This window comes from Rattus rattus, chromosome 6 (genome assembly GCF_011064425.1).
Source record: "Rattus rattus isolate New Zealand chromosome 6, Rrattus_CSIRO_v1, whole genome shotgun sequence".
Lineage (NCBI taxonomy): Eukaryota > Metazoa > Chordata > Mammalia > Rodentia > Muridae > Rattus > Rattus rattus.
The window spans coordinates 33,253,009-33,265,601 of NC_046159.1; the positions used below are offsets into that span (position 1 = coordinate 33,253,009).

General features: G+C 50.3%; 1 protein-coding gene across 7 annotated transcripts in view; it reads right to left on the minus strand.

Moving 5' to 3' along the window:
- Window positions 1–309: 309 nt before the first annotated feature.
- Window positions 310–12,593, minus strand: part of Mtmr14 (myotubularin related protein 14) — a 42,768-nt gene continuing 30,484 nt past the window's right edge. For 4 of the 7 annotated variants that reach the window (XM_032905958.1, XM_032905957.1, XM_032905962.1 and 1 more), the window contains 6 exons: window positions 12,455–12,522; window positions 11,568–11,626; window positions 11,256–11,394; window positions 10,441–10,620; window positions 3,744–3,899; window positions 310–914 (listed from right to left, as the gene is read on the minus strand). In XM_032905958.1, the coding sequence (XP_032761849.1) occupies window positions 731–914; window positions 3,744–3,899; window positions 10,441–10,620; window positions 11,256–11,394; window positions 11,568–11,626; window positions 12,455–12,522 (786 nt within the window). In that variant the 3' untranslated portion in view covers window positions 310–730. The remainder of the gene's footprint in view (window positions 915–3,743; window positions 3,900–10,440; window positions 10,621–11,255; window positions 11,395–11,567; window positions 11,627–12,454; window positions 12,523–12,593) is intronic. The other 3 variants (XM_032905959.1, XM_032905963.1, XM_032905960.1) reach the window with 2 other exon arrangements.

Consider the following 12,593-nt stretch of genomic DNA (forward strand, 5'->3'; position numbering starts at 1 on the left):
CTCTGAGCCTATATAGAGACCCAGAACCTGCACAGAACAGGCAGCCGGGGTCAAGCTCACTCAGGCTGTTGACCCCACTCCCATGCCACCCTTTATGGCTTACATTGACTGATGAGGGCTGAGGATTTGGCTCGGTGGTAGAGCATTTATCTGCTCAGACACAAGGCCTGGGTTTCTTTCCCCAGCAGAGAAAGACCAGATAAACCCTCCATTGCTTCCATCCTCAAAGCTTAACCCTTCATCCGGCACAAGGACAGGCAGTAAGGTTCTGAGTAGCCCTAGGACAGTCACAACCAGAAACGCCAGAGAGAAGCTGTTCAAAAACCTTGATTTTATTTTGTGATTAGTGTGAAATTGCCTCATTTTCAGTGCAGGTGACTCTCCTTCCCAGGAAACAAAAAGTGCAGACTGGGGTCTTTTCTGACATTATAGCCTTCACGAGGCCCTGGGAACCCCCTGTACCCTCCAACACAGTTCTGAGAGTTGACAGTAATCCAAAGACCAGGCAGGGTTGGTGGGAGGCAGTGACAAGAGTGGTCACCAGTCAGGAGGTTGGGAGGTAGAAAGTCCCATCCTCAGGCCTGCTCAGGTTTGGGGTTGTCAAGTGTGCAACAGTGAGGGGATGGATGTGACATTTCCCCTGCTCCACAATGCCCCTTTTGCCAGGCATGGCTTGATTCCACCGAGGGCTCAGCTGAGATGGGCAGGAAACGACCATGGGCTGTCAGCTTCACAAGGCACTGGTGCTTGTGCCCCGGAGCCCAACACCACGGGCAAATTGTTCTAGCAGGCCCCCAATGGCACCAGAGGGACTGGGGGCTGCAGCTCGAAGCCTCACTGTGCTGCTGTATGCAGCCAAGAAGGCAGACCGCACCTCCTGCAGCCGTGTCTCCCTGTCACTCAGAGCTGTAAGTCTGTAGAGAAGAGAGAGAGATGAATAGATTACCATAGGACAGGATCCAACAACGCCACTCCAAATGGCCTATCCTTGAATTTCCAACTGCATAAAGTCAGCATCTAGCCTGCAGTCCAGACTCCAAATACATGGATGGGCTCACTACCCTGCCACACACGATCGGGCACTGACTCTCCCTTCTTTCTGCCGGATGAACAACCATTCTGTGGACGGGGAAGGTGGAGCTAAGCAGTGGTGTATTTATTTGCTCCAACACCTGCTGGCTCCCACTCCCCCTAAGAACAAGCTGAGACACAAGCTTGTGCCTGCCAGAAAGGAAGCACTTCCCCACCCCCAAGATATGGCAACAGGTCTCAGCTGCTAGCAGCTACAGATTTCTTGTGGCTAGAACTGAACACCCTCCCCTCCCAGAGGAGATTCAGCCATTGGAAACCTAGCTGCTCTGAAGAGGCCAAGATCTCCCCGTGGAAAAAGCTGGGAAGGCACTGCTCTGATTCTTCTCCCTTCTCTATCAGGACACTGATCATGGCATTGAGAAAGCCTCACTCCATCATCTGGAATTATAGGTCAAACAGGGAAATAAGCACACATGACTCATGCTTATCCATGTGCAAATTCCACAAAGGGTTGTCTGAGGCCCTAGAGGGTCTGTAACAGAAGAGGCTTGAGGGTATCATCCTCTGGACTCAAGGTCAGGCGTGTGCAGACATTCTGCTAGACGGTTTGCTAGAGGACTGGCTGGAGAGCCACAGACCCAGAGGAGTCTCCACAGCCTTCCACAGACTAACTCATCCCAGCTTTCTGTCCTCCGAAGCCATCCTTGGAGAATCCTCTCCAAGACTCTGTAGAGGCAACAGCAGTGCCCCCTTAATAAGCCCAGGTCCTGGGGAAACAGATGGAAGTGTGGGAATAGAGGGCAGTCTTGAAACCAAGAGGAGGAGGAGGAGAGACAAGTGCCCAGGGAAATAGGCTGGTGGGAGTTGTCTGAGAGGCAGAGAGAAGCAGCATGCTCTGGGCAAAGCAAAGTCAAACTGATCCTACAGCAGTACAAGGAAAAGGAGGCGATGCCTACCCCTGCAACCCTGAGGTTTCTGCTGGCACTGTGGGGAGACATGTGTCCTTGAACCTTTCTAATGAGGCTTTTCTCAGGCTGGAGGCCATGTGCTTCTCTTAGGCTTCAGTGGAGAACAGGATGTCTCTCTATCCATATAATACAAGGGATAGCAGCCGAGGGCCTACCTGCATATTCACATGGCCTCTTTACCTTCAGGAAGCAGAAAGGACAAAAACCAATCTGTTTAGTGACAAGAAATGGAACCAAGACAGGGTACTGATGTATGCAGGACAGAAGCAGGCAGTGGGGCTGGGATAGCAAATTTCTCCAGAGCTGCTTAACAGGCTTGGGAAAGTCAAAGCTAAGAGTCCAAGACATAGACTGGGAACAGAGCAGCTAGGATTTATAGTGAGTGTTGTCCTAATGAAGTTCAATGTCGTCTTCACAAGGAATGGAAAGAGACTCCAATTCATAATCTGTTCTTTTGAGAAGTTGCCAGATCTGGGGCGCTGGCTAAGAACTCAGAGACCACCTCAGACTTGGTTTGTATGACTGGATGATGTGGGCTGCCTCTGCATGCTTCTGAGGCGACCCACGCTGTCCTGAGAGGATTCTTCCACCACTCTGGCAGAATACTTCTTAAAAAGATCAAAGGACTTTGTCTTCCAAAAATGGGATGGGGATGTGGCTTGCGCTTGCTTGGTAGCGTGCCTGCTTAGCATGGATGAAGCTGAGCTCCATCTTCAGGACCACATAAATCAGGCTTGGGGGCCCTGCACGTAATCTGGTGACGACAAGTTCAAGGTGACCTCTGGCTACTACTATACCAATCCAACCTAGGCTAGAGATTCTGTCTCAAAAACAAATCCTCAAATCAAAAACCTAAGATCTAGCTTTGTGTCTTGGGGCCTGCCTGCCAGGGCACCTGGGCTAGGCAATGGATACAGAAGTCCTATGGTGACCTCCTGGTGTGACTTCAAGAGGACCTGCATCTTTCCCAATTTCCAGAGTAAGTTGCCTCCAATCCAACAGCCAGGGGTTGAATGTTGTGAACCGGATTCCAGTAGTGGTTGGGTGAGTCCCTATCCTTTCCAGCCATCCCGACATGGTTGGAGGTGAGAAGGAAGGCTTACAGAAGGGCCTGTTATTATGTACATCTGAGGAGCAGGCTTTATTCCTGGGCCACTGGAGGTTCTTTCCTGCCTGACATCTACAAGTCACAGACGCTGGCAAGGGGACATGTAACTTTCCCAGAGGAAGAGGCTTATGATCCAGCAGTGCCAGCTAATCCTTATTTTTGTCCTTAAGCAAAAGTGGAAGAGTTGGGGTAGAAAGGAACTCTTGGTTCTGCTTGCATTGCAGACCCAGGATAACTCAGTGCCACTCTGCTCTGGCCTCTAACATACACCTACTTTCCTACCCCACTGTTCTGATTTCAAAGGATTCTTATGTCAGGCAAAGCCTCACACATAAATAGAATCCTCTAAAGTTACAGTCCAGCTAGCTTCCCCTCAGGGTACACCTGACACATCTGTGGATGGGCTTTTGGATGCTGAGAAGAGTGAACATGAAGCCTAAGGCACTTCCTGAGCAGCCACAGGAGTCTTTCACTCCCTGGGGATCCACAGGCTTCAGACAAATGGGGGAGGGGCAGAGACCCCAAGCTATTCCCTCAGGTCAGCCTCACCCTCACTGCTGACCAGCACTCCTGATTGCTCTCCAGCTTTTGACAGGGGCAGGGGAGTATCCTGCCTTCTCAAGCAAGACACTTACAGACAACTGTTAGGGAGCTCATCCTGGAAGCTGAAAGGGAGAGAGGAGTCTGTGTGCAGGACAGGCCGTTCCTGAATACTGCCACAGCCCGATACCATCTGCCAGCTGCCAAAGTCTGTGGAGAGAGAGGATCCGGGCAGGGGATGGTCCACTGATCTGGGGCAGAGAGGAGAGAGAGGGGAGATGATGTAGTCAGTCATATGCCTGACAGGGTGCTCTGGGGAAGAGTGGGCAACAAAATGGCCCTGTGCCACGGCTGTGAGGTTCTGATAGAGCAGCTGAAAGCCAACTACTTTCTCCAAAAGAGCAAACAAAACTGGGTAAGGAGTGACTGAGACAGAAGACTGAGGTGTGCTAGGCTGTGAGGAGTGCTTTGTACAGATACAGAAGCCAAAGACCAAGAGCAAAGCAAGGCAACAAGAGGTTCCCCAGACCCAAAGCCTGTAGCAGATGTGCCTTTCCCAGAGGTTGCTGCCATAAAGAAGCGCCTCAACAGTAGCTGTCACGAAGATTAGGTGGCGCTGGGCCCAAGGGCAGTCACCCACTCTGTGACATGCATCTGTGCTGTGTGGAACCCAGGGCCACTGAGAGCTTATCAGAAGGGAGGACAAGCTTTTTGGAGACTGTGGAGGGTGGTGACCTAGATGGAAGAGTGAACAGACGGAGTCCTGAGGTCCCCTTCTTCTGCAGCTCCTTCCAGGAGCCAGAGTTTGTATTCAAGAGCGCCACAGAGCAAATTCACGGCTATGCCCGGAGGGGAGGGATGAATCAAATCAGGCTGCAAATTGACAGCTTCATCAGGCCTCTTCTGACAAGAGGGAGGTTTGGAGTTGGGGAGGGAGCTGTGCTGCTACCTCCCCACTCATGCTATGCTTTCTCCTCTGTCCTGGACAGCAGCTGACCTGTGGGCGTCTGGGAAGCTGCAAGTCAGTCTCTGGCATCAAGCCCAGAACTCACTACATAGCCCAGGCTGGCCTCAAATTTGAGCAGTCCTCCTGTCTTAGCCTCCCAAGTGCTAAGACTGACCTTTTATTTTTTTAACTCAAGAAGAGCAAATACAGCTCCCACAAGGATCCAGAAACAGGGCTGGAGTATGAACAGTGGTGGCCCAGGAAGCGGGGGGGGGGGGGGGGGCCAAAATACTTTACCTTAGTTAGCTTCTGGCATCAGTGGATCCTGGGGTGACAACACTTCCCCTTCCCTCACCACATTATTTCAGCCAATCTTTTTTTTTTTTTTTTTTAATTTTACATGCATTTGTGTTTGACTGCATGTATGTCTGTGTGAGAGTATCAGATCCCCTGGACCTGGAGTTACAGACAGTTGTGAGCTGTCATGTAAGTGTTGGGAATTGAACCCAGGTCCTCTGGAAGATCAGCCTGTTCTTTTAATCACTGAGCCATTTCTCCAGCCCCTGATTGGCCAATCTACTGTCAAGCATCCATGACCTAAGTACAGCTCTGGTGATCTGTTTGAAAGATGCCTACAACAAAACTATGTAGTCCAAGTTGGCTCTGAATTCGTAGCAATCCTCCTGCCTCAGCCTCCCTCCACACCAAGAACGGAGTTTCATTTTTATATCACATTTATATATGTTTATGTAATCCATGCATGCCACAGTGGATGTCAGAACACAACTTGCAGAAATTGTTTCTCTCCCTCCACATGTGGAACCTTGGGATCAAACAGATCATCAGGCACCATCTCATAGGCTTTATGAGGTTTTTGTAAACTCAGGTTTGACAACATACAGGTTTGTCCTAAACTAGAAGCACCTTGAGAGAAGGGAAAACAAATGGCTTTCTACATTAAAAGCTGCTGTGAACTGGAAAGCCTTCAACACAGGCCTTGCCACATTCATCACTGTGGTGACCCTTGGCCAAGTGTGATGTCTTTAGAGATGAAAACAGAACATGGTCTGTCTAGTACTTGACAGAAGCCACGAAGGTGCATGAAGCCAGGCTTTCCAGTTTCTAGATAAACCTCAGACCTGTAATCACAGCTGGCCTCCGCAGAGAAGCCTGCCCTGGGCGTTCTGGCTATGCTGGGCCTTTGGCCAGCGCAAACTTCCAGCTGAGGGGCACAGCCTGGCTCCTCGGTCCCCCTAGCCTATCTGATGGGTAGACTTTGCCCATCTTTAGCAACTTATGGGGAAACAGCTCTGAGACTCAAAGACGATTAGAGAGTGAGGAGTGGAGCACCTGAGCAGAGGAAGCTGGGAAGACGAGACAAGACATTCCTGGACACGGAATGCAATGAAGTTTCTCAAGGCCCAAACCTGGAAGCCCGCCCAGGGAATGTGTAAGTACTGCCTCGTTCCCCTTAAGCACTATGGTCCCCTGGGGTAGTCAATTCCTTTTGATTTCCAGAGGCAGTACCAGGTAAGAGCACAGCAAGAGGGTATCCCTCTTACAGGACAGAAAACAGCCTTCAGTGAGCAGCCACTCTTGAGAGACAATGAAAAATTTCAAAAACGAACACGAGAAATTCCTCCCTGAGATAAAAGTTAAAGACTAGGTGATGTAAAATAACCATTCAGCTCTTGCATTTGAAGACACTTAACACTTGGATTACAGCAGACTAAACAGACAGAGACAAAAGGTAAGTGTCCTTCTGAAGGGACCTGTGTCTCATACAAGGAGGGAAGAAGGGCTGTAGCAAGCTCAGTATTTGGGTCACCCTCACCAGCTTTAGTTAAGGCTCCAGCTCTCGGCTCCTCCACAAGTGTCAACAAAGCCTGCAAAAACAGAAGTCTGAATTTTCACCTCCTGCTCAAGCACCAGAAAGAGCATGGCCAAGCGCCCCTTAGACCCGGGCTGTGGGGCTTTGTCCTAGACCAGGGTGGGGGACCTCAGCCTCTGCACAGGTGTTGCTCCTTGGCAACACCTTATAGTCCAGGCCCAGCCTCCCTACCTCCTGGCAGACACCTAGCTAAGGGCAGTTACACCAGGGAGCTTTGAGCATCTGTACTGAAACACAAAAATACAGATACAAAGAGTACTGGCTGAATCCAGGCAAGCATAAGTCTGAGTGAGGCACCAGGCCTGGCCTTTTACCAGCTGTCCAGTGCCCTGACATGGCTGGCAGATGATTGATAAGAACAGTTCCTTTAAAAAAAGCTACAGTTTCTGAACATTTGTGGAAAGAACAATCATCTATCATGGCAGGTATGAGAGGCCTGACTTCATTAGTCCCATTTTACCCTAATTTACAGGGCTCTGGGGTCACTGTTCCTGTTTAAGAACGGGGTGAGAAAACTGAGCTCTGAGGGAACTGATTTTTTCCCCCCAAGTTGCACAGCTGGGAAGGCTAAAGCTGTGACTGAAATCAGGTTTGGCCCGTGCGGATTCTAGCCAATTTTCCTTAAAAACAAAACCAAATGAAGACAGGGGCTCACCTTGTAGCTCTGGGTAGCCTGGAACTCACTATGTAGACGAGGCTGACTTCAGACAAGTCTACTGCTTCAGCTTCCTTAGTGCTAGGATTAAAGGCACGAGCCACCACTGCTGGCTGGTTTTCCTTCTTAATATGAGTAAGGCTAGCTCATGAAGAGGTCTTTTAAGTGTGACTGAAGAGAAGGCCTTTATGAGAGCCTTCTGTGTGAGAAAAGAAAGCAAGGGGAGTCGTAGGAGCTGCCAGCAGCCACTGTGGCAAGATGGAGACAGCTGGCCCGAGGAGCAACGAGAAGGAAACAGAGAAGTACACCCAGGTAAGAGTGTACCTGAAGTACCTAGAGAAGTATACCCAGGTAAGAGTGTACCTGAAGTACCTTTTCTACTTGTCTTTTCTGTTCCCCTTACTGCTTTTTGAAAGCATCTCAACTAATCATGCTGTCATAGAATGTCTAAAGGTGGCTTCCTGTCCGAAGAATCTGATTACAGATTAGAAAAAGGAAAGCCATTCACCAGGTGGCCAATGGCCTGAAGGGAACAGCGGAGCCAGGGCCTAGCCTTTGAGGGCCTATGTTACCGGATCCAGACTCGTCCTCTTGACACCAATCATAAAGGCACCCTGGGATGCATCTCAAGGATGGCCCCATGGCCTCTGCCCAGGAACCTGGGAGGGGACTCTTACTAAACTGGCCTTTCACTTTTTATATTTGAGCATGTCGGCCCCACAAGGCCTCCTACATTCCTAAGGGCTCATGGAGAAGTCTTGGGGCTCAGTCTTCTCCCCAAGGTCTCAAGCTGGGCTGCCTTAGATATGTCAGTACCCATGTTAGGTCTGGAGCAGGACCGCAAGTGTGTGGTGCAGAGAGCAGGCCGTCTTCTCTGCTGTGTGAACAGCCTGGGACAGAGCTCACTGCTGTATGATGAGCAGGTGGCAGTGCCTGGGGAAGCAGCTAACTGGGCAGCAGAGGTTAGTTCCTGTGTGGCTATTTAGCTATTCAACCAGGCTGCTGGGTGTCTCTCAGCCAAGTTCATCTGCTCCTCAGGCAGCTTGGCATCAAGCTGGGCTCAGTGGTGGCACCATCTTCTTGGTCATGGACAGCACTGTGCCAGAACCCCCACCCTCACTCATAAAGAGACATGAGAGCAAAGATTAAGGCCATGCCAAGGTGGAGCAGGGTGACTCCTAGTGTAGGCTGTATAATCAGAGCCCTGTGGCTGATTATACAACGGCAGTGAAAAGCCAAAAATTGATTGTCTTCCCAATGAGAGATGTGGCCTGAAGCCTGGTGTGTATGAATCAACACTGTACAGAACTCCCCTCCCCACTTCATGAGCAGAGCCTCCCGTTCCTCTCATGGGGTCCCACTTTAAGTTTAGAGAAATGTGGAGCACACATGAGACCTAGCACACATTAGCAGTGACTTGGCAGTCAGATGGCTTTCTTAAAGGGGTGTTTTCCACACAGAAGTGCCTGTAGCACTCAAGGCCTGATTGGCTACTGTTACCTAAGAGGCAGAATAGCTAATGACAGGATCCCTCAGGCACTTTGAGATAAAAGAGACTAAATTAATTTTAATGTTAATGGAAATACATAATTAGAATGCTCCAAATCAGAATAGTGTAGTCTTTTAAACCGCTGGCAGCAGATGTCCGATTCAGAATTGCTTTGCCTGGCTAGCTGGCCTGGCTCTGGGCAGATGCTGCTCACAACACCTGCCCAACACTGCCTGCCCAGTTCCCATTTAAGTCCACATTATCCTTGGCCTGGCCTTCAAGTATAGGGCTTTGAGGTTGGAGGTGGATCCCCCGTACTCCTCAGCCTCCCAGAGAGAGGACCTTTGTAGACATTCTGGACCAGCTGATAAAGTCACTCACTCAAAGGTTTAAAAAACAATCCAGGTTTAAAAGAAGCGATGACAGTGGGTGAGGAAGCAGAAAGAATACTGACAGGTCAACATGAGTTGTCTATAATGGGGTGAGGCCTAGATGGCAAGCAGAACCTTCTGGTTTCCTGCCCAGTTACTCAGTGGTGCTACACAGACAGAAAACGAGGCAGGGACCATAAGCAAGAACCTCATCTCAGACAGCAAGAGTCTTATAGTGCCACCACAACCCAGAGTAGCCCTAAGGACAGCCAAGTGCAGATGAGGGGTCACAGCATAGGCACACATGCTAGCCCCATGTGTAGGATGTAAGCAGGCACAGGCAATGTGGGGTGTCTGCTTGGCCCTAGCTCTATTTAGTCACAGCCACCAAGGCTCCAATGGGCTATACTCTTGGCTTAACAAATGTATCAGGGAGGATCTGCAAATGGCACTGAGATGAAGGGCTCACCTGTAGGTGGGGCACATGGGCCACCTCTGGCCAGAGCAGCTGACATCATGCTTGCCCACCATTCACTGCTCTGCCTCCTGTCTCCTATTGTCCAGTGAGTGAAGGAGGGTACCAGAAGTTTTAACCTTTTAACAGGCCTGCTACCAAGAACACCGAGTCAAAAACCTACCAGGACATTATATGGCAAAGCTGGGATCAAGTCTAAGTGGGATTCCAGAGCTCATGTCCACTTTTAATCCTCTAGTGACCTCTTGGCCCTGTGGTGTTTTGTTCTGTTCAGAAGGGCTATCAATTCTGTAGGATTTAGACAGGAGGGCAATCAACACTCATTCTTTGGAATATGAAAGGGAAAAAGTAGGACCATCAGCTGGGAAATGCTTTCCCCGAAGTGCCAGACCATGCCCACCCCCATTCACTGGCCCTGGTGCACACTCAGTTTTAACTTTACCCAGGAGGCAGCATGCTGGCCTCCTCATGGCACACCTGTCCTGGATCAGTTGATGCTTTTTCAATATATACTGAGCTGCTGTGGTTTTCCACAGCCATACATCTGGTTGAGCCTTCTCTGTTGTAGCTTCTCCACCAGGGTGGACATAGGATGCGAGATATAATGAACCCAGAGTGTTCCGACCCATCTTGAGTAACAATGGGCAGTCCAGAGGTCTGGCTCTTCCAAAGATGACACATTGTGGCAGTCCTGACCATCATGTTTGTGTACCCATGTATTGCACAGCATTCCAGGAAACAATTACAAATGTTTTTAAAAACCAGTGAAGTCTCTGTGCCCCAATAGCAACGAATCTCTCAAAAGAGTGAGCCTGCTAAGCACACACGTCCTTCAGCTACCCATCAAAGTGCATACCAAGGAAAACCAGCTAACTTAAATGTGAGACAGCCCACTTCCAACCTTGATGATGGAGGAAGGCCAGCCACATCTTGCAGCAGGCTCCTAACCCCTTGAGGTTCCTCACCTGGGTTTGGGGACCTCAAGAGGACTGCTGCCCATCCTGAAAAAGTTGTCAGAATGGTTTGAGGATGAAGAGCTAGAAGACTTGGCTTCAGTGAGCCCATGGTGTGAAGGTAGGCGGTCCTCAGAGGGCTGTGGCCGGCTCCAGAGCATACTCTGTGGGGAGGATGAGTGACTCTTCCTCCTGTGGCAGAAGAGCAAGGCTGTCACTACTAGAGCCCCAGAGTCACTCTGTATATGGGGAAAATGTCAGAAATACTTGGCCCTCTCCCAGGCTCAAGGCAACAAGGGCTGGGACTTTAACTGAGAGGCTGAGACAGTCCAATGCATCGGCCCATTAGCCTCAGGTCATTCAAGAACATTGTTCTTAGTGGCACACTAACTGCTCCACTCTCTCACTCACAAGTGCTACACGGACTCTGCCATGTGTCTAAGGAGGCCCCAGATCTTGCCACATTTTCATGGGAGGATCCTCAAAGGAGGTTCCTTACCATCACATACCCACCTTTTAAGATGGCTCCCCACATGTCCTGGCACAATGGACCACATTGGACAAGTGTTCTTCCCTCCCCCATTTCATTGCTGCTCCTTGGTCCCATTGGGATCACCAGCCCTTTATGCTTTTGGGCTACCATGCAGTGCACCTCACCAACCAGATGGCTGGGCTCTGAGGCCCAGTACTGACAGCAGGGGATGAAGCTATGCTCTCAAGCCTTCTGTCAGAGCCCTGTTTGTTCCTGGGGCTATAGCCTGGCCCCCTAGGGCTGGCGGCCTTGGGCTACAGCTGTGAGTTTGCTCTATCTCAGTCTGGCCCCTCACCAAGCTGCCTGAGTTGGTGCTCCTGCCGGGACAAGTTCCACAGCCTCATAGCTGAAGCTGCCCACAGCTCCTGGTGAGTGCTCCAAGACCAGGGAGAAGTCGCTGCCTAGGCTGGTTGTGCTGCCTCGATCTCTGTGTCCTGGAAACAGCAGAAAGTTAGCATGCTACCTTCCCCACAACCAGTCCACTACCCATCTCCCGGCTTTCCAACACTGTGTGGCTAGACAAATAAGCTTCTAGCATAGTCCCCATGTGCTCTATACTCAGGTGGCTATGGTGAAGAAGTGAAGCCTGTTAGGGGACAGGACTCACTCAACATGCAGATATCTTCCACAGTGAAGCCTGCATCCCGAGTTGGCAAACTCTTCCTCCTAGAATGACAACCCCAAGCAGGAAATTTCAGCTGTAGCTGGAGTTTTTGTTCTTCTCTCCACTGACTTTGCCCAGCCTGAACAACAGTTCCAAATCCTGGCACCTCAAAAGATGGGCCCTACCAACAAGAGTCTGCCAAGTAGCAGGCCTACTTCCAGGCTCTACCAGTCTGCTGGTCACATGTGCCAGACTCGAGTCAACGCAGCCTGCTTTTCCTTACCATCTTGGCCATTTGGGACACAATTGTGGCCCAACAAATGGCAAATTTAGGTAAAGAAGTCAACTCGCAGGATCCAAGTTCTCACTGAGTTCTAGAGCAACTGCCAGACATACGAGACTGTTCTCCAGGCTGGAAGCAGATTTCTGCTGCGCTGTGCAGATGACCAGGCTGGTTTTGAACTCAAGATCTGCCTGCCAAATTCTGGGACTAAAGATGTGCACCATGATTGTCCAGCTGAACATGATTCAGTTTCTATGGGGTCATATTCTGAGTTTTTTCTTTTAATGGTACTGAAGCTTGAACCCAGGGCCTGGAGCATGGTGGGCAGACACTGCTACTGAGCGACATTCCCACCCACAGATGGGCTACTATAGGGCTCAAGGGGGATGAGTATCAGCTCAAGCTCATGAGGAGTGGCGAGGCCTCCTTCCCACAGGCTTGTTTCTTTTTCTACAGCACCACCAGCTCTCCCCATGAGAGACTACTCAGTCCCTCTTCACTCAGGACCTCAGCATGGACACTTGGCTCTAGTGGTCAGGGCTAGGACAAATGGCAATACCCCACTGTGGAGGAGTGCCCCTGAGTGCCTCTGCCTCCCTCCACTTACCTCAGGGTCTTCAGGCAGAACTCTTCGGAGGTGATATGCTTCAAAAAATTGAAGCAAAAGAAGAAAATCTGAAGGAGTGAGGAAAGGCAGAGCACGGTGAGAAGCTAGCCTTCCCCAGCGGAAAGAGAGACAGCAACAT